Below are 23,519 nucleotides of genomic sequence, written 5' to 3'. Positions count from 1 at the left end.
CATATGTTCACAGGACTGCAGGTGATTTAAACTTTAAACTTGATAGCTGCTTGCCAGAGTAATATTGCCTAACTTCATATTAGAGCATGTTTGACTAAAGGTAAGTGATCACATGGCAGTATGCTTGTCATTGTACGAAACAGAGCTTCAATAATTAGTCAATTAACAGAAGATGGCAAGTATTTTGACAACTGTTTTATTGTTTCAGTAGTTTTACAAGCAAAAATGTCAAATATTTGTTAGTCAAACTTTCTTAATTGTAAGAATTTACTCTTGTCTTTGTCATTTATAATGTAAATGAAATGTCTTTGGGTTTGAAGACATCAGTTTGGAAATTGAGATGAGCATTTATTTACTTGCTTATTTATTTTGCATTTTTGACATTTTGTAGATTACATAATTAATCAGTAAACTGTGAAAATAATCAGGAGATTAATCAGTGAAAATGAAAATCATTGTTAGTTGCAGACGCTGCTTAGCAGAAGTGTTGCCTAAGTTCATCTCAAAGCATTTTGACTAAAAGTTAGTTATCACATGGTAATGACCAAATGCAATCTGCTAGTCACTGTTTGAAACCCTGTTTACTGTTTAGGTTTGTTCTGAGATCATTTTTTATTTCGCATTAAAAGATGATCAGCATAATTAATAAATACCACCCCTAATATTTAATATAAATGTATATATTTTTTTTTAGATTAGATTAGATTTATAATTTATTAAATAATAAATGTATATTAAATAATAGATTTAATAATAATACTATAATAAACAATATAAATGATCAATAACATACAACAGTGTTGACTTAAGTACTAGGTCTGTCTCTTGTTTGTATTGTTCATACTGTTTTTTCATCTTGTGTTTATATCTTACATGTTTACTGATTTACTTATTTATTATATCTTGCTGTTTATTGTTTACTTGCTTGCTTTTTTATATATATAATTCTGTTATTATGTTATCCTTTTTTGCCTCTGTAACAATGCACATTTTCCCGTTGAGTGAATGATGATGATGATGATGATGATGATGATGATGATGATGGTAATAATGATAATAATAATAATAATAATAATAATAATAATAATAATAATAACAATAATGAATTATTCATCATGGAGAGATCAACCAATGGGAGAAGGCGTTCAGGATGGCAATACAGATCACATGACCCCCTCTCATGCAGTTTGGTATTAAAATGTTTTCAGTAGCACCAACCATTGTGTTGTTACACATTTGAGATGTCAGATACATATTGAGCTCTTTTAACGGATCACACCCTCACGTTGATAAGCGGGACTGACGGCACTCACCGCAAACATCGTTGCAGCTGTTTGTTTTTGAGGTTGTATCCAAAAAGTGCAGCAGAGCTCCTGTAGGCAGAGAGAAGCTAGCTAACGGCGGCGAGGCCCCAACCATCCGGACGGGAACACGGGGGAACCATGGCCAACATCGCGGTTCAGAGGATAAAACGGGAATTCAAGGAGGTGCTCAAAAGTGAAGAGGTCGGTTGTCACGTTTGACAGTTAATGTTACTGGTTTCCGTTTGCTTTCTTTGACTGTGAGGAGGGCGAATGTGAATGACGCTCAGCTGTCAGCTCTCTAATCACCAAGCTGCTAACTGTTAGCTTTAGCTAACTGTACCAGACACGGCTTCACAAATAGCTTCTGGCGCTAGCTTTTATTATGCCACTGTAGTCACGTTAAAGCCAAGGATGTTACTGTTGTTAACAAGCAGTTTGTCATGTTATTGAAGCATTGTAAGGAAGCCTCAAGTTCACACTGCTAAAGCTAACTGGCTCGCCTACCATGCCTTCTATGGTACCCGAGCTAGCTAGCTGTGTTAGCCAAGAGAGACTGGTGTTATTCGCGTGTACTACTAAGGGTTTGCTCTCACATTTGTCTCCCTGGATCTACACAAATTCGTCTCAACTTACGTTAGAGGGCATATTATATGTAGATCCGTAAGATGTGTGCAACAAGTTGAGGTCAACTTTGGCTAATGCTGCGGGGGGGGTGTCAACTTATGCTGCATAGGCAGGTTTGAGTTTGACAGCGAGCTAGCTTAACACTTTGCAGTCTGTCTGCTGAAGTTACAATGCCTCTTTGCCTTTTCGCCCTTTCAGACGAGCAAAAACCAGATAAAGGTGGATCTGGTGGATGAGAACTTCACAGAACTTAAAGGGGAGATAGCAGGGCCACCTGACACACCATATGAAGGTGAGGGGCTCATTCAAACACACTAACCTGTATGCATGGTTGCACAATTTTGTTATCTGATATTAGGAAGCACTGACAGCAACTTTATTTCTGAGATGGCCTCACTTACTAACTATTTCAATGGGCTTTTAACCCTCAATAATATATTAATGCAATTTATTTTGCATCTTAACACACAGCCTTTTGTTTAGGGATGCATGATGTTGATATCTGGGCTGGTAATTATTTAATGATAATGGGATTATTTATTTTATTATTATTTCTTATTCCCATAGTAACATTAATAGAGCTGCAACTAATTATATTTTCATTAGTTATTAATTTGTCAGCTAATTTTTCAATTAATATATAAAATATTTGGTCTATAAAATGTCAAGAAATGGTGAAAAAAAGTCTCACTGTTTCTCAAACTCCAGGATGATGTCCTCAAATATCCTGTCTTGTTTGCAACCCAAAGATAATCAGCCTACTGTCAAAGAGGACTAAAGAAACCAGCAAATATTCACATTTAAGAAGCTGTATTGAAAGAAATTTGACCTTTTTTCTTCGCTAAAAGATCACTTGAACCTAATTGTGGATTATCAAAATAGTTGGCAATTAAGTTAGCCTAATAGTTGACAACTGATCAACTAATCTCTAGACATTATAACCAAAAAATACTGTCCATAATAATCTCTGATTTGACCAGTTATGTCAAAGCATTTAATTTGAATACTTTGTCCAGGTGCTCTATAAAAGCCTAATTATATTTGTGAAGTTTTTGATGTACTTTACTAAAAGAAATTAACATTTGAAGTGTCAGAACTGTTCTTTGTTGTTATTGTAATAGTGATGCCAGTTAGAGTTGTTTCAGTCTGACCTGTGGAATATTAAATCATTCATCTTTGCTCACTTCATCTTAGCCTTTTCAATGTGTGTAAAGTATAGGTTATATGAATATATTTTTAAAATTCAAAAAAGTGAAACTGTCATCGGCTGAAAAAAAAATCCTTACCGTGTATGCCTACTTTGCTTGAAACAGCCCTGTCATGATCCTTAAATAATTGTGATGCATCTCATTCCTTCTAGGGGGTAGATATCAACTAGAAATTAAAATTCCAGAGACGTATCCATTCAATCCACCCAAGGTAGGGATTCATTACTGTTATTGTAACAGATGATTATCCCTTTCTTCCTCGATATTGCCTTCAGAAATTTTCCATTACTGTGCTAATCCTCAAATAATTTTTTTTCATCCCATTTTCAATTAATATCTCAGGTGCGGTTTATCACAAAGATCTGGCATCCCAATATCAGCTCAGTCACAGGTGCAATATGTCTGGACATTCTCAAAGACCAGTGGTGAGTGAATGTGCGGCAGCATTCCTAACATTCTTCATCCATCATGAAATTCTTTTCTAGTCGTTTGCTGTAAGCAGTGTTTCCCCTAATAAAGTCAGAGCCATTTTTAGGTTTCTGTTCTAATGACTACTTTAAAACTGTGCAGATACCCCCAACATGCACTGATTTAACTCCTGCTTATGTACGAGAAAGTTAAATAGGTGAGTGATGGAAAGGTTTACTTGCTATCGTTGATCCCAGTTGTTATATACAGTGGTGTAAGTGTTCAGGCACACATAATCAAAGGTTTTTAAACTAGCTTCTTCACTGTCATGTTTAGTAGTGAGAATAAATCTCCACCACCCCCTGTGCAACAATAGAAACTTTTGGGGAAGCACATATGTAGGAGTCATGTGGAAATTTGATCTTATTTTGGTGTTTGTGCACTAAAGAATCCCCTGTCTGTCCTGTCTTTCAGGGCAGCAGCGATGACACTGAGGACGGTCCTCCTGTCACTACAAGCCTTATTGGCAGCTGCAGAACCAGATGATCCACAGGACGCAGTGGTAGCCAATCAGGTGGGTGTGCATGTGTATTTATGTTTTGATTTTAGTTTGACCAGTTTACTGTTTATGTATTTCTAAGTTTTCAAACATAGCATCATGTTATTTTATTCATTGTCATCTGACACTGGATATCTGATCGGAATTTGGTTATTGTAGTGTTGTGATATAGCTCAAATACTTTCTGGTTGTAAACACTTAAATTACAGTTTGCTGTTTTCTGAACTGCTCATGCCAAGAACTTGTTTAAACGACAGTAACATTTGGAGAATTGTCCTGTAAATTTAGTCCTGGTGTGGTTTTATTCCTGTTGATAAAATGAACACTGAATTTCTCCTCCTGCTTGGACCTCATATCCGCACAACCAATCTTTTATGAGGTGCAAATACATTGAGTGAGAACTAGAACTCATCTCTAAAATGCTTAAAATCATTGGAAGAATTTGTCAAAAATATTGTGATATTTGATGCTACTAAATATGAGTATCATTCAGTCCTACTGTGCAGAGGGGCTGATTGATAGACTGCTGTAGAACTGCAAATGATTTTCAATTAATCAATCAGACAATTGGCAGAAAATTTATCGCCAACTTTTTCAAAAAAGAATAACAGACTGGTGTGTGAAAGACTGCTGTTTAGAGCAGGAAGGTCTTCTCCATTTCTTTTCTTCTACTGTGACATTTTTTTTAACCTTAAATTGACAATAGGAAGTGAGGACATAGAGGAAGCAGCAATTTTATGGTGTTTTGTAGCTTAAATTTCATAATTTAGGAATGCAATTTATGTCAGATGTGTTTGGTCAGATATTTGTCTGGTTCACCTGCATATGACCCTGGGTGGTTACCTTAAATTTCCTTTCATAGGTGGCTGTAGGATATTTTTTCTTCTGCGCTGCACACCAGTTAATTTTTACATGTTAAGCAATATTCAGTGCAGTGCAAGTAAAGTGAACCTGTTGTGAAATATTGTGTAGGCAGCAAGCTGTTTGCCCTGCTCTACTGAGCACATTATAACACCTACATACTATCAGTAGTAACAGTCATATATCACTTATCAACCCACATCCCACTGGAACATACTTGAAGGAAAGAAAAGATTTAGTGTTACATTGTAAGATGTTTTTTTTTTCATATCAGTCCAGTGATGTTCATGGTTTAAACAGTGAATGTTACGTAGTTGGACAGAAGTCCAATATGGAGCAGAAACATGAGGCTTCAGGTGGTTTGTAAGGTGTTGCACCTTAAATTCTCTTATAGCTGCTCTAAAAACACTGCATGGACATATGACAGTTACAGTATTTAGTCAGCATTTATTTTTTGTATGACATAATGAACCTTTGAAATGAAGAATGCTGAGACCAGTTGATTTCTTCATGACAGTTTCAATGATAATTGTTAATTACTAGGGATGTCACAATAAAATAAATTTAGAAGTTAAATCCATTATCATTGAAATTACATGCTTTTCACTACCAAATTTGATACCAGGTTAAAAACAAAAACAATAATAAAATCCACCCATTGTTAAATCTCTTTGCAAACTGTAATAAAAACTCTTCTGAGCTTCTAGGACAAAACACTGAGGGGAATAATTACTAACCCTGACACAAATCACTGTCAGTGGAGCATGTTGAACATGTCTGGAAAATAATGGAGTGCAAAAGTGATTTGTGCTGCTGATCTATGAATATAAGTTGATTACAAGCCGTTGTCTAACTTTACTGACATGACAGACTGAATGTTGAGGAGTCAGGATGGTGGCTCTACCAATATGAGCTGGGGTTACATTATGTTAGTTTAAACACAGTAGCCTGTAGCGTACAGCCATTACAAATATTGTGAAGCATTGTTTGCTACCTAACAATGCCATCTCTCTCCTAAAAAGATCATGGTAACCTGTATTTCAGGATAAGGATAACAAGGGGAGCACTTTGAATATGTACTTAATGTGACATTAAGATGAACTGAAACACACTGACCATCTGGATGTCTGTCTTTGAGGTGCTTTGCTAAGTTGGAATTGTTTCCTCCATTTGACTGAAAAGTTTAATGCTTGATTGCAAATTGCAAATTTATTGTTAACCAATGACGATCCACCCCAGACGCAAAATATTTCAGTATACGACTGTGTTGTTTGGATCTGTAAATCCCACACATTACCAGATGATTTGGGTCGAACATCGATGCTGACCCAGGGTAGGGCCAAGATTTCTCCTCAGATACTCAGGAAGGGTGAATCTGAAGAAATCATCCTGAAACTCCTGTAGTGTGGGGCCAGCATTACACAAGCTTCTTCCATGCCGTTCTTCTTCCTCTTCCTTTGGCATTTAAAGGCAGACTAAAAGACTTAAAGGTGTATATGATTTCCCGGTCAGGTCAGAGTAATTGTGGTAATATAGAAAAATAAGTACCGGTATCGTCATGTTTCTTAGAATTTTGGCATTGACTTGATACCGATGTATCAGTTATTCTGACATCCCTGTTTTTGATGATGGAAAATCTACACCTGCATTACATTTCAGGAATGCATACAGCATGGAAGAAGGCAGACATGACTGTCTGGCAGGCTCTACCGGTTCCTCTGGCTCTGAATGACTGAGCAGCCTCAAAATCTTGTAGAGCATTATTTTATTGGCAGTCTGTTGTCACACCCACAAACAGAGTAGTAGAGAGGGGTCATAAGTGCTCTACTCTTCTGCTTGTATGTGCATATGTTCTCAGGGATCTAAACTAAGTAGAAAAGCACAATGTTTCAGTTGTTGATGGTTGTATTCTGAACCCCTTTCACACAAATCTGCTTCTCACATTTGTTCATCACACAGTACAAGCAGAACCCAGAGATGTTCAAACAGACAGCGAGGCTCTGGTCTCATGTCTATGCAGGCGCTCCCGTCTCCAGTCCGGAGTACACAGGCAAAATAGACAAACTCTGTGCCATGGGCTTTGAAAAAGTAAGTATCTCTCAACTTTTTGTGCTCCCCTGCTGTGCACTGCACTGCTGAATTCTGCTGCAGAATAAAACTGAATTCTGAATTTTATTCTCTTCCCAGAATGCAGTAATAGTGGCGTTGTCATCGAAATCCTGGGACGTGGCGACGGCAACAGAGCTACTGCTCAGTAACTGAATCTTGACACTCTCTTCATCTTCCTCCTGATCCCTAGCTCTCCTCCTCTCTCACGCACACACACACACACACACACACACACACACACACCCTCTCTCCTCCAAACTCCTGCTGTCTCAAGGCGTCTTCTCCCCTGTCGCTCCCTCTGTTTCACAGTGGACTCCTCACCTCCACGCTCCCCCTCTTCCCCACCCTCTTTATCTCCTCTGTGTGGCATCTCTCCTCCCCGCTCATCACCTCTGCTGTACCACACTCCAATCAGTCGCTCTGTGAGCTCTTATCTCTGGTTTCTTTAAGTTCATTCAACATTCCACTCAGTGCTACAATCAGACGTTCAGCCACATCACACCCCCTTTGAAGCGAATGCCAGACTTAAGACCCCGCCCTCGCCCGCCAGTCTCCCAGCTTTTTCTGGCTGTGTCCACGAAGCGGCTGTCAGTGGCTTATCCTTGCCTATGCAGTGCATTTCTTTTCATTTGTGGAAACCTTTGTAAGAGAAAATCGAGACATTCTAAGGGGCTCTTTTGGACTTGATCATGAGTTTTACACACTTTTGGGCCGGTTTTCTGAATAGCGATTGAACCGAGTCCTGGACATTTTAAAATTGGTATCTCTTGAAGTTTTCTTGCACTGTGTCCAATGTCGCTACCTTCTCTCATCCACTCATCTTTACACAATAAACACGCAGTATTTTGGGGGGGATTACAGTGGAATAAGGTACTCTAAAAGGAGTCATTAATTGAATTTTTGGGACACTTTTTTGAATTATTATCTTGTTCCATCATTGGGAGATTTTTAGGGAACAGATTTTAAATGTGTAAAGTAAACATACTGCACCAGGTAGCAAATATAGAGTCAATCAAACACACAATAGGAAGAGACTCATTCCCTGTTCTGGAAAACGGCTCATAAAGTGTCACTGAGGTGTTCACACAGTAGCCATACTCATTTTCATGCCATGTTTTCCCCACTTCAACTGTCTGACGAACCCAAAGCTCCTGCAGCAAACCCCCAGCGCCCAATCTCCCCCCACATTCTGTTCTTGACACAGCTTACTTCACCTGTCCCTCTCCCCACATTTTTTAAAAGTTTTATTTGGTTTTGGCCTCCTGCAGGAATACATTTGGATTCTTGTTTTTAAACCGAGAGAAAACAAAACAAAACAAAACAAAAAAAAAAACATGTTCAGCCGTAACACAACCTGTCACAAGTCTGGATGGAAATAGTTCAAAAACGAGTTTGAAAAATATTGCATCATCTTAACTACGCCAACGGATAAATATGTCAAAATGATTCATCTGTAAATAAAGATATTAAAGTCTGTGTAAATTAATCCACATTCTTTCTGTCATTTTTGTGATGTGTCTTTGCTGCACTGTGTGATGTTTCTCAACTGAAATAGTTTTCCACCGCTAAGAACAACAAATACATGTAACAGCAAGAAACTATCTGGCAACAGTGACTACATTTACATCCACAATGTATTCAGTTTTTTGCCCTTATTCCTTTTTTCACTTTGTTTATTGGAGTTTTCAACAGGCAAAAGTTACACAAAAGAGGATACTGTACAAATGTATTGCACATACAGTTCAAGTAGTTGGTCACAGTTATAGTCATTGTAAAGTAAAAACACAAACACATTTTTAAGATCGAATAAAGGAAAATCAACAACATAGCTGGAAATACCTAAAAACAAAAAAAAGGGCAAAAAGGGACAAAAATCACACGTGAAAACCTAGGAAAGAAAAAGGAAACAAAATACAAAGACAAAAAACTCATCAGTGAAAAATGTTCATGTTAAGACACACAGTACCACAGCAACCACATGACACTAATTACACAACCCTCACTCTGTCAGATATGTAGCATATATGCGCGTATGGGAACTTTTTTATGGAAAAAAGGACCCAAAGTTTATTAAATTAATTAGATAAATCAGTACCTGGAAGCTGAATCTTTTCCTGTCCAATAAAATACATGATATTTCTTATCCAGTGGTTGTGAGAGGGAGAAATTGTATACTGGTAGGGTTGTACAGGCTGTAACATCCATATGGGGCTTGTAGAGAAAAGGTAATGAAGGAGAAACACCATTTAAAGCACAGAGCGTTTATGGTTCAATTTGCTCCCTGATAACTTCGTACGAAGAAGTAAATATATCCAACTACTATTTGCATAACGAGGGACAGAGCCAAAAAGAGCGAATAAGATTGGCTGGGGACTGTTGGCATGTATCACATGCTGGGGAAACATTCTCATAAATTTTTGCTAAGTGAGCCTTTGCATAGTGAATGCAGTAGGGCTGGGTATCAGTACACAATACCTTTTAAAGTATCAATTGAAATAACTCACAACCAAACAGTATCAAAACTTCTCTGGTCAAATGTTACCCACATTCAGTCCTTCTGGGACTGGGATCTAGAAGAAAATTAATATTTGTTTGGTTTGCTGGCAGCCAGTCACTGCAAATGTTCTTTATGAAGATGAATCTTTAAAATATATTCCTACTAAGATGCTCATATGGCTAATGAAACAGAATAATCCACTGTTTCATGCAGCCATGCATACTACGATTAATGGAAAAGTGGAGCTGCTTCAATCATTTTGCTTCTTTGTGTCAAAATAGTATACAGTATTTTTTTAAAAATCTTTTTGAAAAGGTTGGCATTGTGCATATCAAAAAACCTAATGATCTCCAAATCATTCAGAATGTTTAAAAGTATGTGTTTGTCATAAATGTAGGCTTTTGTTTGTACATGCATCTCTACACCAGGCTTGCAAACTGCAAAAAAACCCAAAACAATTTGCTGTATACATATCCTAAGAAAGCTCCTAAATCCAGAATAATCCCAGCATTTCCCATATGTCTTAATTGGAATATGATACAGTCAGAATAAGGCTTAATTTTGCATATCCAAAAGAAATTCGCCATTTGCATGACCTGTATCAAATTCAGAATATTGTCATATTCTGAGCAGAAGATGAGTGTGCATGTAAATGTAGCCACTGCAACATTAAATCAACATTCCACTGTTATTTATCAGTTTAATCTCGGTCACAATATAGATAAATATAGAATCTGTTAATGCTTATTGGTCTTTCGGATCCAATGTGTGTTTATAAGCTTGTTTGTCTGTGCATGCATTGGAATAAAAACTAGGCTGAGGCACTAAATTTACAAGACCAACAGAAATTGAACCTACAGGGAATTACATTGCTGGTTAAAAATGGAGCAAGCAAGGCAATTTAGATGAAGAATGTGCATGCAGAATAACTGGCGAATGGATTATGTATATTGGGGGTTTGCCATTCTGTTCAGTAGTACTTTGGACTTGTACAGTAGTATTGCACTGCTGTTGCATAAGGTTGAGCAAGCACTTTTTTTAGAGGCGTTCAGAGACACAACAAGGAAGTGATACAGTCACTTATCATGATGTTCAGATCACCTTGCTTATAGTGAGCACACTGAAAATGAGCACAACACCAGATGGCCTGCGTGGTGGCATGTTGTGCTACGCTGAACCTCTCCAAGAAACCCTGGCATTCATCTGAACACTGCAACTTGCAGGAAAGGCTGCCACTGATCTGTTTAGGTAAGAAAGATGAACAGCAATATGCAGCATAGAGCCATCAGAGGACCTCAGTGACATTATATCAGAGTGGATTTAACCGTAATGCAGCAGGTGCACACTAAACCAGCCTCCGGTTTCTCTGGCTTCCCAAGTGACAAAAGCTCATTTTGTATCCTTCTGCTGGATGTTGGTGTTATCTCTCCAGCATATCTACCATCTGGAGTTGCTCCAAGTGTCCCAGAGCTGTACTACATGGGGCTGAATACATGAGAGTGAAAAAAAAGAGCATTCCTCCTGGCTCATGTAATGGCACCGACATAATCACTTCTCTGTCCTATTAAAACAAGCACAAAATAAATTGTTACGTTAATAAAGTATTGGAGGTCCGATAGGACTGACTCCTCCGCAGAATATCTCCTTGGATACACATTGTTCCAGTCATGCTACAGTAGATTCATTTTGATGTTTGGACACATTGAAAAATAGAAATGACTCCCTCAGTATTGTTCTTGGGAATTATATTGTCTGTTGTAACAGTGGGCTCTTTTTCTATCATTTATTATGGCCTAACTGAGATTTCTGAATGGCCTTCACTTTTGTTTGGATTAACATTTTTGGAGCTTTGCTGTTGGGCAGAATTTCTGGTGCAAACTAATCATTTAGGGGTAGTTTCCTTGACACTCCTGTAGTTCTTTCAGGATTTTGTAAGTGCCCCGTTACGAACTGTCTGCATGAAACCCCCAAAAGACCCCAGTAAAATCTGAAATTGCAGACCAAATGGCTTTGTTGTTAAATAAAAGATAAAAGGTCCAGAGAAGGGGTTCTCAAAGTTTTAATGAATGGGTGCAAACATAGGGAGCTTGTCATATGTTAATGTTATTAAATCTCATCAGCAGAGAACTCACCTCTCTGCAGATCAAGCAGATTGTGTGTGCATTGGGATACAGGTGTCCACCAAAATATGACACTAGAATTGATGACAGATCATAATTCCTGCAATAATTGTGAGATGCCACTGGTTGACATGCGACCAGTAACTTTCCAGTTTTCATTCTTTACCTGACAGATGTTTGTTAAGGGGGTACATTTTGACACAACAGCTAAGTAGCATATTAGGCCATTAAAAGTCAAAGAATTGAAACTGAAAATTAAGATACAATGCATACATTTTAAAAGATGATTCTCATACATTAACTGTAAATACAAACAATTTGTAGTTACAACTTTCAATATAGAAAAGACCAAAAAGTGCCTCAAGCTGGAAATCTGGGCCCTCATTTTATGTCATTTTGTGATTAAGTATTATGACTAGTGATTGTTAATAATTAATTTCCACATCTAAAGAACTATATTAATCAAGCACAGCCTGATTGTTCTTCTAATTGAGTCTTTAGTCCTCCTCATCTTCCTGGCGGTGTGCTGTCAGAGCAGACCAGCAGCCCACCTGGCTGCAGCATCGTGACTGACAGGTGAATAGCCCAGTGTGTGGTGAGGCGATGACTCGTGGGCTCCTGTTTCTCTCGGTCTGCTGCTGCTATGTGATAGCTGGAGTTTTATTCCTTGTCTCGTCAGCAGACATGCTGCCTCCCCTGCCAAGCGGTAAGAGCTGGTCTGACCGCCAGGACGACAGGATGAAACGGTGCCCCGCTATCTGCAGCTGAGTTCAATTGGGGTTGAACGGGCATTATGTAGGCCTGATAGGGCTGAAACCAAAGGACCGTCAGATAAGTGGTCACAGTTATTTTTTTCTCGGAGGTGTTCAGAAATGCTCAAGATGATTCCAATAATCTGTCTGGCGATGCTGCTTCCTGAAGGTGAGTCAGACGCTCCCGCCTGCAGACAGATGAAACGTCTCTGTGCTTTTCTTGAGGAGTAAAAGAAGTTTTGTTGTCTAAAAATTGTAGACCCATGCTTTTCCTTTAGTTGTACCAAGAAACGACCGAAGTTTATCTATGTTAAATGCATTTCTGTGCGTAATTACGCACCACCCGCTGTGCCTTTCCACTGAGCAGTTTGACGCTGAATGTTATTTTAAAACCAACCAAACAATTTCAAGAATCTTATTTCAGTGTAAGCGTTGGTTTGCTAATGTGTCAACGTTTTTAATATACACCCCTATCCCTCCTTTTTTTAAGGATTCAACGGGAGGATTGAAATTGCTAAACAAAAAAACAAAACAATTATTGCTACAGTAGTTTTCCACAGTAAAACATGCAGGAATATTCAGTTATCATACAGCATTTGTACCCTAAATATGGATGACATTCAGAAAAGAACAATAAACAGTTGTTAGAGTTTTTGGGATAAACTGAAAGACACAATTAGAACACTGAAGGAAAAGTACTAATAAATGAGAATTGAACACTTTATAATGACTTATTTATCTGATTAATTTTATTTTCTTGTTAATATTCAGAGGATGCCTGAATGGAAAAAAAGTGTTCATGGTGGATCAAGTGGTACCTATCTTAAAGATGTGGTCATGATTTGTATTGTAATTTATTCTCTTTTGTTATATTCCTCATTTTAAAAACTTTTACGTGCTTGACTTGATTGTCTTTCCCCCTTTGTAGAATTGTTGTCTCTGTTATTGTCAAGGTTATTTTTATTATGTATGTTTAAAAAATGTATAAATATATTGTGCAAAAAGCTCTAGGGTTTTCAAATGACTGAATACCACATATCTCTCCCTCCAGTGGCTCACTCGGCTGAGGGTCACTATGCCCAAAAGCTTCTGAAAGATCTGATGGAGGATTACTCGAGCGCCCTGCGCCCTGTGGAGGACACAGACAGAGCCCTGAATGTCACCTTACAGATCACCCTCTCTCAGATCAAAGACATGGTGGGTTCTAGATCACTGGCAAGATCCCTCAAGTACTCATTACCTGTATTGTATATTATGGTAAGGCCGTAACTGTCAAAATAAACAATTTCTTCAAACACACCACAGGACTGTCTTTACTGAGAACATTATGACTGGGTTTCACCAACAAGTATTATTTCTTAAAACCTCTTAAATCATGGTTTAACTTTGAATTCTGTTGCACCAAAACTTTAAACTCCAATTGAAACTGTGATCCAGTATTAACTTGAGGAGGTTTAACTTTTAAAATAGTTGCATTATTTAGATGGATTAAGAAAATGTATAATGTTCCTTGAAGAAAGTCAAGGGACATATGATCTGAGTTTTATGATGTGTGTCTTTTTTCTTTGTCTCCAGTTGATAATTTTGGCCAACAGGTTTTCCTTAAACGAAAAATTAGTTTCTCTGTTGAGCCATCATGGGTAGACTAACTAGGTTAAATAAACATTTAGTTAGCTAGCAAACAATAAAAAAGTTTAACTTGGTAAGTTTGGTTAACTTTTTAGCTAGTTAGTAAGCAATGCAAATTCAAGTTCATAGTTTTCCTCCCTCTTTTATACTTACTATGTCCAGACAGCACTCAAATGTATCATTTATTTATTTGTTTTAATTGGAGTAAGCAAGTGTCTTTATATTTAACTTAATTATCTAATTCCAGTTAACATCACTGAACTTAGATTTACTAAACAGAAATTAGGTTTTAATTGTGAAACAGAGCTCTGCTTAATTTATGGATATAATCTGGATTTACTCATTTTAAACCTAGCTTTGCTAAACTCTAAACAGATCTTATCTTAAATTAAATTAAACTTTGTCGGTGGAACCCAGTCGTAGTTTGCTAAATTGATTTGAAAATCTGTAATATTATAGTATTGTACCTCTGCAGATAATCCATCATAAACAGTTCTTATTAAAGAGGTATTTTCAGATATTGTTTTTATGCCTAATATATGACTATTTTCAGTTATTCCTAGGTGCTCAGTCCTCATTACAGCACCATAAAGAAATCAGTAGTGAAAATTGGCTGATCAGTCAGTCACACTACACTTGTGTTTGCAGTAAAACTACCAAGCTGTAAACCCTGCTGATGTTAATTTGACAGAGATGCAAATTTATCACTGACACCACAGATACACTGAACCTAGAACAAAAACACAAAGATGCTGAATTTTGATTGAAGTTTATCATTACAAGTTTGTAGGTGCTGGTATGTGTATGAATGACAGACCTCCTGCTGCACAGGCTGGGCCTACTGTTACTACTGTTACTCTGACAGGCTCAGGTTCCTGTTCAGGTTCAGTGCTGTGTCAGCCCACAGTGAATTAGCACTTGTGTTGTGCACACGTGTTTGTGTGTGTGTGTGTGTGTGTGGCTGAAGGGAGGATAGAGCTCTCTAACTCAACGTCATTTCACGGTGGTATACCAGGTTGTCACTGAGGGCCAGACAACAAAAAAGCGTGTGCGTTGGGAGTATCCTATTCCCCAAAGAGTTTATGTTTTCTTTGGTTCGCTGCTTCTGGCAGCGATACCAAAAACCACCCCCACCCACCCCCCGTCATCTAGCGACTCTGCTCATCCACCTGATATTGACGGGCAGGTCTGGATTTCAGTTGTTCTGATAATCTGAAGCCTGTCTACACTCGTAATGCTCATAGAGAGTTAATGAGAAATGAGACGGAGACCAAGAGGATCTCTCTTTAAGCTGCTATCAGTATGTATCCATTGTTTGTCTGTTCTCATTTGTGTGTGTGTGTGTGTGTGTGTGTGTGTGTGTGTGTGTGTGTGTGTGTGTGTGTGTGTGTGTGTGTGTGAAGGATGAGAGGAACCAGGTGCTGATTGCCTACCTGTGGATCAGGCAGACATGGCACGATGCATACCTCAGGTGGAATAAAGAGGACTACGACGGACTGGAGGTGATCCACATCCCCAGCAGCCTGGTGTGGAGGCCCGACCTTGTCCTCTATAACAAGTACGCCCGTATGTCACACACGCACACAAACACACACCTTTCTGCATCACAGGACCCTGTGGGGCAATTTTCATCAACCCTCCTTGTAGCAGGTTAAGAACACTGTTGCTGCATAATCATCCTAAAAGACAATTTCCTGCAAGAGACAGGATTACACGCTTCCACGGCCTTATTAACATTACTCAAGGGTACTCCAATAATCTCAATAATTGTAAGATTATAATTATACTTTCACAGTAATAGTCTTCTTGAATTAAATAACTGGAAGTTCTTTACTGAATAAAGTACAATTTAAATGCAGTAAAGGATTAAAATAAAATAGCAGCGCACATAGCCGCATTTCCAACCAAAATACCCAGAACTTTGAATCCTAAGAAGGTTCCTTAAGCCCATTGTTGGATGTATTTCCACTGTGTGTCATTTCTGTGTGCATAAATGCTCAAAAAAGGCCTGGACTCCATCTTTGATCCATCTGTTGTATGCTTTTTTTTCTGTAATGTGTTGATGTGTTATTGCACAGTGAACAAAACACAAACTGGTTTGCTGATTACACATAATTAAAAATGTTGGCTGAATTTAAATGCTGCATACAATCAGAAATGTTCTGCACTGCAAGCGCCAAAGTTCCTGTACTCCTGTAAAGCACTAAATCTAGAAAGAGGGGCTGCTTGGGGGGCAAAATAACGTCCCTGTACCTTGATTTAGACCCTGTTCCCTGTGGAGGAAACACACACAGCTCCTCCAAAGGTTCCTAATCCCCTGGGAAAGTTCAGTAGTGGAAACATGGTTTATTTCATGTTTGTTTGTAAGCATTTGATTTAAAAAAAAAATGTCTGACATGATCACGATTATTTTGTGCACATTCATGACTGAAGGACCTCGTTGATTCAGAATTTTTGAAAACCCCCTTTTTTTAATGACTTTTATGCCTTTTTGTTTTTGTGACCTCACATTATGCTTTCAGGTCACGACATTCTTGTGAATGCAATATCTCAAGAATGCCTTGATTGAATTTCTTTGAACTTGACACAAATGTTCACCTGGAGATGAATTGATTAGATTTTGGTGGGCAAAGGTCAAGTTCACTGTGACCTTGCAAACATGTTTTTGGCCGTAACTCAAAAATTCAAATGCTAATTAAACACAAATGTCTAATAGGATAAAATGATGAGGTGATGACATTTATATCTGAAAGGTCAAAGGTCACCTTCACTATAACATCATAATGTTCAATGTCTATCAGTCTTCTGTACTCCTCTGAAGAAATAGTTGCTAAGTGAGGACAGCATATTTCTCACTGTAAATTATTCACAGGAATCACACGTCCATTTAGTGCAAAAAAATCACTTAATATATTTTATTAAATTTCCTTAAAATCTTTAGTAAACATAATATAATAAGTCCAGACAAACATGAATGTAAACTGCAACTTGACTGGTTTTGTGAATCACACAATTGTGAGGCAGTAATTATAATTTTTGAGTTAAATAAAAACCTTATTTATTGAACGCTGTAATGGCGGTCTAAAATGTTTTTAAATTCACTCTAAGTAAAGAGTTTAATTTGAATGCCTCATCATGTCACATTTTTTTTTTGCTAATAAATGTTTAGAAAAATTTTCAACTTTAACTCAACCAGTTATTGTCATTTTGCCTTATTTATGATTTTTGAACTGATAATATGTGGATTTCCTCAGAAGAATATGCCTATATTTTGAAATTTGATGTTTAGTTTTATTGTAAAATGTGCCTTAAATTTAATTGAATGGTGGCATTAAAAAGTCTCAGACAGTTTACTTACTGATACATGTAGACATAACCCTAAACCTAGTAAAGGTGTGTTTAATACAGATTACACAAACAAAAAGCCCCTACAGTGACTCGATTTTGATTGAGTCAAACAGCGTCCAGGTCCTATGCTAACTTCTGTAAGTGCAAACTATAAAAGAGCTCACCATCATTTAGCCAAATAACACATGTGACTTGCCAGTTTGTGTTAAATTTTCCCTCCTCCTCCAGAGCTGATGATGACTTCTCAGGGCCAATGGACACCAACGTGAGACTTCGCTACAACGGGGAGATAACGTGGGACGCTCCTGCCATCACCAAGAGCTCATGTGTGGTGGACGTCTCCTACTTCCCGTTTGACAGCCAGGAGTGTAATCTGACTTTTGGTTCTTGGACCTACAACGGCAACCAGGTTTGTACACGTGCGGTCACGCTCAATTGTCAAAAGCTATGGAGGATAAAAACAACCTATGTAGATGATCTGTGTCACCTAAACAGGTCAGTTAAATGATACTCACTGAGGTCTGGGTTGTGAGGATATGATCTCTGTGTTGCATTAGGGGGAAACTGAGACTGTCCCCCTTGAAAAAGACATCAGACATGCATACTGTATACTCTTGCCTTGAGACTCATTGATTATGCATTTGCTGAATTAGTCTTTTCTTGGAAAATATCAGTGGGTGGAGCTGTTTGTGCCCTTCCTCCACGCCTCCTCATCCATCGTCCTTAATTCCAGGTGGACATTATTATGGGCATGGACAGCGGCGACCTGTCAGACTTTGTCGAGAATGTGGAGTGGGAGTGCCGCGGGATGCCGGCCACAAAGAACGTCATCATGTACGGCTGTTGCTCTGACCCGTATCCAGACATCACTTACACGGTGCTCCTGCAGCGTCGCTCCTCCTTTTACATCTTCAATCTCCTCCTCCCCTGCTTCCTCATCTCCTTCCTGGCTCCTCTGGGTTTCTACCTGCCTGCAGACTCAGGGGAGAAGGTTTCCCTGGGAGTGACGGTTCTTCTAGCTCTCACGGTGTTCCAGCTGATGGTGGCTGAGAGCATGCCTCCCTCTGAGAGTGTGCCACTTATAGGTAACACTGTGTTTGTTTAGGACACTATGTTAAAGGCAACATGTATGGAATTTTATGTAATTGTAGCATCTTAAGAATTTTTATAGTTGCTTGCAGTCCTTTCTGTCTTAGTGTGTTTTTAGCCATGCTGGCAGCTTTGCTTAAGAGGTGATAATGTCACTCTACTGCTTTGCCACCATGAGTTTGACATTTGTGGTTTTGAATGAAATCTTCCCCTCAAGATTAATCATTTTAAGGTTGGTTAAGATCCAGTGTGAAAGATTTAGCAGGATTTATTGGCAGAATATGTCAGAAATTAAACATAATATTCATAAGTATGTTTTCATTAGTATATAATCAACTGAATAAGAGAATGAGCCCAGAGGCCATGGTTCCTCTTCTACTAGTTCACCATGTTGCTCTGCTATGTTTCTACAGTAGCCTAGAATAGACAACCAAACACTGGCTCTGGAGAGGGCCTTTTACATTCCTCACAAGTTTCACGGCTACCATGGGTTCTCTGACTCCACACTTATTCAATTCAACTCATTTAGAAGGACCAGAACTGAAAAAAAAAAAAAATTAAGCGTGTGTATAAAATAACAACAGAGGGAAAACGTAATTTTGCCAGGGGATAAATAAAGTATGTCTTCTTCTTCTAAAAAAAAGAAACATTATGTGCATAAGTGCAGGAAAAAAACAACAAGCCTTTGTAATCCTAGATTGAAAGTAGCTTGTTTTAATAAGCGCAATGTTGCAATATGCATCTTATTCATTCAGTTTGTCTCTCGTTAACTGCCTCTGCTTAAACATCCTGAGTTAAACCTTTTTAAAATAACAAATGTTTCTGTGCTTAACAACAGACATAGCAATGACTAGCCTCCTTATAAAACAATGATCTTCTCATAAATGTAAACTTAGAATGTTCGCAGGTTATTTAAATACAATCACAAAATATTTTCTCATATTTATGAATGATCGATGACTGATGTAATTAACTGGCTGGATTCAGTCCACGGCTGGCCTGTCCTACACGCTGGGATGATGAGGGTTAAATGAGTTGGTTGCCGTCCGCAGCTTCACTGCTAGATGCCACTAAATCCTACAGACTGGTCCTGTGTCCCTTCATAAAGCACCTTAATCAGTCATGTCTAATACTTTAATAAAGTTAATATCACTTGCTAAATAGCAGTATTGTCAGTGTGATGTTAGCATGCTGACATTAGTATTTAGCTCAAAGCAATGCTGGACCTACAGTACAGCCTACATACTGTATGAATATAGTAAATATAGTCAGGCTGAAGTTGTTCAAGTTGAAAGTTGAAATTCCTCAGACAACAAAATGCAAATGTTGACAAATTTTTTGTAATATATAAGAATTAGTAATATAAGTATATAAGCAGTATTTTACAGCAAATTTCTCTCCTGTCTGCTTTTGTTTCTCTGCTAAACAGGAAAGTACTACATTGCCACTATGACCATGGTCACTGCCTCCACATCTCTCACTATCTTCATTATGAACATCCACTTCTGTGGTGCGGAGGCCAAACCAGTCCCACACTGGGCAAAAGTCCTCATCATCGACTACATGTCCAAGATCTTCTTTGTTTATGAGGTGGGCGAGAACTGTGCCTCGCCCTCCTCCTCCTCTTCGTCTTCTCACTTTCCCCAGGATGACATCCGTCAGCAGCACCTCAGCTCCCACATTCATGCGAACGGTAAACCAGGGAGCCACGGTAGCCAACAGGAATGGCAGAGTCACAAATACCCCAGACCTCAGACCCCCAAACCACAACACCACCCTAGAGTGAAAGCCCAGCACCACATCACCAGAGAGAACAGGAGCTACGCACCTGGGAAATATGAAGGCTCTAATGGGAAAATCCCGACAGGTGACTGCTGTAAAGAAGACCAGAAGGTCCCCTGCTACCTTGAAGACCAGAAACCTCCCTGCTGCCCTGAAGACAAAAAGCCTCCACCTCCAGGCCCCACTGTCACCTTTGGCCCCTGTGTGTTCTGTACCCACAGCAGTGGCATCACTGGCGTGGACACCAAGCTGGTGCGCAATGTTGAATATATCGCCAATTGTTTCCGAGAGCAGAGGGCCACATGCGCCAAAGGGGCAGAATGGAAGAAGATCGCTAAGGTGATGGACAGATTCTTCATGTGGATTTTCTTCATCATGGTTTTCCTCATGAGCATCCTCATCATTGGCAAAGCCCCGTGACCAAGCAGTGACCCTACAACTTTTTTTTTTTTTAAATATTTGACTCAGTGAACTCTTTTTGGTTAAATAAAAAGTCAAAGGGACTATTCTGTGTTTTATAAACATGTGTACAAGTAAAAATATATGAACTTTGCGATTTTCCTTTATTAATGATAACAGTATAGACTAAAGTGATTTGAAAATAAACAAAGTATACTTTGCATTCACTGTTTTTGACCAGGTATATACAGCATATGTGAGGTATAATGTACAGTGAGCGGGTCATTATGTTGAAATAAACCCAGACAGTGATGCAGGACTCCAACACGAAGCAGAGGGCTCTTGAATCACACTGAAGGGGTTTATTTCAATATAATGACCTGCTTACTGTACATCATCTCACTTATCACATGGCTACTTACTAAAAAAATCTTATTGATTAATCATTTGACACAAAATATTAATTTTAACATGATTTATTGATTTTAAAATGATTTTATTGATCCTCCAAAGAACTGTGTCCATAGCAAATGGTCTGCTATTTCTAGCACTGGTCTGTTATTTAAAGCAATGGCATGCTATTCAGAAACTACAGACCTTAGAAGGCCGTAATTGACCAATCAGAATCAAGTATTTAGCTGTGTAATTTGTTACACGCATAGTTTAACGCCCTGTACATAGCAACACTACATTCTTGGGCTTCATTTAAAACACACCACAATTGGCCAGATGTTGATAAAGTATGCAGAAAATGCAGAGAACTTCTATTGAAAGCGACATTAGGTACAAGCAATTATGTTTGTTAAATTATTGTGTCCTGCCGCTACTTCTACTCTGCATGCATTTGCACTTTGCTTCCCATACAAACCTGTTGACAGCATGTTGTAAATGTTCATCTTATTACCATCCCCATCAATCATGGCTTTGATACACAGGTCCTTCATCATCTGATCTTTGAATACATGTGAGGGGAGCTGCTGTCAAGTTAAATTATGATCATTGGCGACAGCACATGTCTTATTCACCACTCTGAAATCAGATGCCTGGGGCTGAGAGTTACAGCATCGGCACATGCTTCGGATCTGCAGAGTAATTTTTCTGTTCAAAATCATCCAGTTAATAGTTAATGTGCAAGCATTGTTTGTAGCGCAGCCAGGCCGGTGAGGATGTAAGGTAATATGGAGCATCTATTATGTAACACAGTGAGCTGATTCTGACACCCCCCTCTACCAAAAACCCCATACCCTGAACTTGGAAAGTTAAGTGAATGTGTGTACATACATGTGCAAGGCAAGAGGGACAGGAAAGAATAAAGAACAGTAAGGAAGGAAGGAAAACCTATTAGTGTCGATATCAAAGATGGAAAGTAAACTCCAGTCATTCAAGTGTTGTACTTAGTAGAGTTTTGATGCTCTTGTGGGCCACTTAATTATTGCCATTTTGTGCAATTTTATATTTGCACTCAACTATATTTCAGAAATAAATATTGTATTTTTTACAAAACAGATTTGTAAATATCATGTATACCTACTGCTAATATAGCAAATTGTTAGATGCCACCTAAACCCGCAACATTAAAATACTGCTTATATGTTAATACATTAATACTCTGAAATTGACAATTCCACTGGGTGAGTAATTTAAAGACAAATTATGCAGGATTTTCCCAAAATAACTATGCATAGACATTTACAAAAATAATCCCTCTCAATAATCCCTCGCAAACCACCAAATGTGCGGTAAGTACTATACAGAGACCTGTATTTTTGTTGCAAATCACATGAAAAACTAATATAACTAAGTCAGCATCTTAATACTTTCCAACTAGCCTGTCTGTGACAGCCCCAAGCCCATTCATTCCTGCTGAAATCTTAAAAACATGGTCAGAAAAATATACCTTTTTATGGTAAAGTAATTTTCTAAACCAACTGGGCACTGTAGTTGTTTGGTAAAGGCTGCTTGAACAATGTAATCAGCTGTGGATTTGGTGCTCTAGTGAGTATTTATGGCAGCTGGATGGTTTATCTGAAACACACTCAAAATTAACTGCAGTAGAGATGTTCATTGTGATGAAGCAATATGTCACACAAAAGAATCAGTTATAACAAACTTTAGATACAGAGGGAGCACTTGTTATCAGGCTCAATTCATTGTTGGTTTCGGTCTTTTAATGGGAGTAGCTGACAGTATGAAAAACACAAAATGTCAGTAGACTATTCTTTAACTTGTTATTTAGTATTTTTTACATTGTGGTATTTCTACAAAGGGATCCGAATCCCTCTTCCACTACTGGCATATATTCATAAGTGTATTTTCCTCCTTCCCTATTTCCATACTTCTTTCAAAATGACCCCCTACAGTAGGAAGGGAATGTAGCAGACAGAGGAATCAGAATTATAACAAAGCAGGACTTCTAGCAGTTTATCTCTCTCGGTTATTTCAGTACAATACCTATAATCTTACAGTAGAGGGCGCTCATTTCACATATACTACTCTGGTGGTGGATGCCCTAAAGCTTACAGTTTGATGTTGCATGTGGTAACATAAGTGCACAAGAGCTGCACCTCAGAAATATTCCCACTATCACACAGTGATCCACTCCAAAATTTCATCACTGAGAGGACCAAAAAAAAAAAAAAAACATTTGTAGGCTATTTATTAATCCTCCAGGTTATTGCATGGCAAGAGGCTGTATGTCTTACTTGCTGCAATTCCATAATTAAATCTGGTGGCTATTAATGAAAGTGAGTTTATCTGTACATTTGCAGCAGGCAGCATGTCTGTTGACTGTTCTGTTGAGTCTCTCAGTCAGTGTGAGTTCTGTTGAGCA

At 38.4% G+C, this 23,519-nt stretch overlaps 2 protein-coding genes across 4 annotated transcripts; both read left to right on the top strand.

The window, feature by feature from the left end:
- The first annotated feature begins 1,171 nt into the window (after positions 1-1,171).
- On the top strand, positions 1,172-8,559 carry ube2ka (ubiquitin-conjugating enzyme E2Ka (UBC1 homolog, yeast)). The gene is made up of 7 exons (XM_084719239.1): positions 1,172-1,505; positions 2,127-2,220; positions 3,289-3,347; positions 3,479-3,561; positions 4,019-4,118; positions 6,924-7,052; positions 7,152-8,559. The coding sequence occupies exons 1-7, from the start codon at positions 1,443-1,445 to the stop codon at positions 7,224-7,226; spliced, it is 603 nt and encodes a 200-aa protein (XP_084575365.1). The 5' UTR covers positions 1,172-1,442; the 3' UTR covers positions 7,227-8,559.
- Positions 8,560-10,374: 1,815 nt separating this feature from the next.
- Positions 10,375-22,152, top strand: LOC146326874 (neuronal acetylcholine receptor subunit alpha-9-II). Of its 3 annotated transcripts, none has more exons than XM_084719237.1 (7): positions 10,375-10,818; positions 12,373-12,611; positions 13,494-13,639; positions 15,475-15,629; positions 17,648-17,828; positions 18,153-18,504; positions 19,938-22,152. In XM_084719237.1, exons 2-7 carry the CDS (start codon positions 12,563-12,565, stop codon positions 20,708-20,710), a joined length of 1,656 nt encoding a protein of 551 aa, XP_084575363.1. In that variant the 5' UTR covers positions 10,375-10,818; positions 12,373-12,562; the 3' UTR covers positions 20,711-22,152. The 3 variants fall into 3 exon arrangements, with proteins under 3 accessions (XP_084575363.1, XP_084575364.1, XP_084575362.1); XM_084719238.1 differs by having other exon boundaries at positions 12,370-12,611; XM_084719236.1 differs by lacking the exon at positions 10,375-10,818 and having other exon boundaries at positions 11,847-12,611.
- The last annotated feature ends 1,367 nt before the right edge of the window (positions 22,153-23,519 follow it).

The sequence above is a fragment of the Lutjanus erythropterus genome, chromosome 5, assembly GCF_056507025.1.
Source record: "Lutjanus erythropterus isolate fLutEry1 chromosome 5, fLutEry1.hap2, whole genome shotgun sequence".
NCBI lineage: Eukaryota > Metazoa > Chordata > Actinopteri > Lutjaniformes > Lutjanidae > Lutjanus > Lutjanus erythropterus.
Note: the sequence above shows the minus strand (reverse complement) of the source record. Positions and strands in the feature narration are given on the sequence as shown.

Bases quoted from the DNA above. Each gene is read 5' to 3' on its own strand.
- ube2ka (XM_084719239.1), top strand. From the start codon at position 1,443: ATGGCCAACATCGCGGTTCAGAGGATAAAACGGGAATTCAAGGAGGTG. The intron at 3,348-3,478 runs GTAGGGATTCAT...TTAATATCTCAG, and splicing joins ATCCATTCAATCCACCCAAG to GTGCGGTTTATCACAAAGAT. The intron at 3,562-4,018 runs GTGAGTGAATGT...CCTGTCTTTCAG, and splicing joins GACATTCTCAAAGACCAGTG to GGCAGCAGCGATGACACTGA.
- LOC146326874 (XM_084719237.1), top strand. From the start codon at position 12,563: ATGCTCAAGATGATTCCAATAATCTGTCTGGCGATGCTGCTTCCTGAA. The intron at 17,829-18,152 runs GTTTGTACACGT...CCTTAATTCCAG, and splicing joins GGACCTACAACGGCAACCAG to GTGGACATTATTATGGGCAT. The intron at 18,505-19,937 runs GTAACACTGTGT...TCTGCTAAACAG, and splicing joins TGAGAGTGTGCCACTTATAG to GAAAGTACTACATTGCCACT.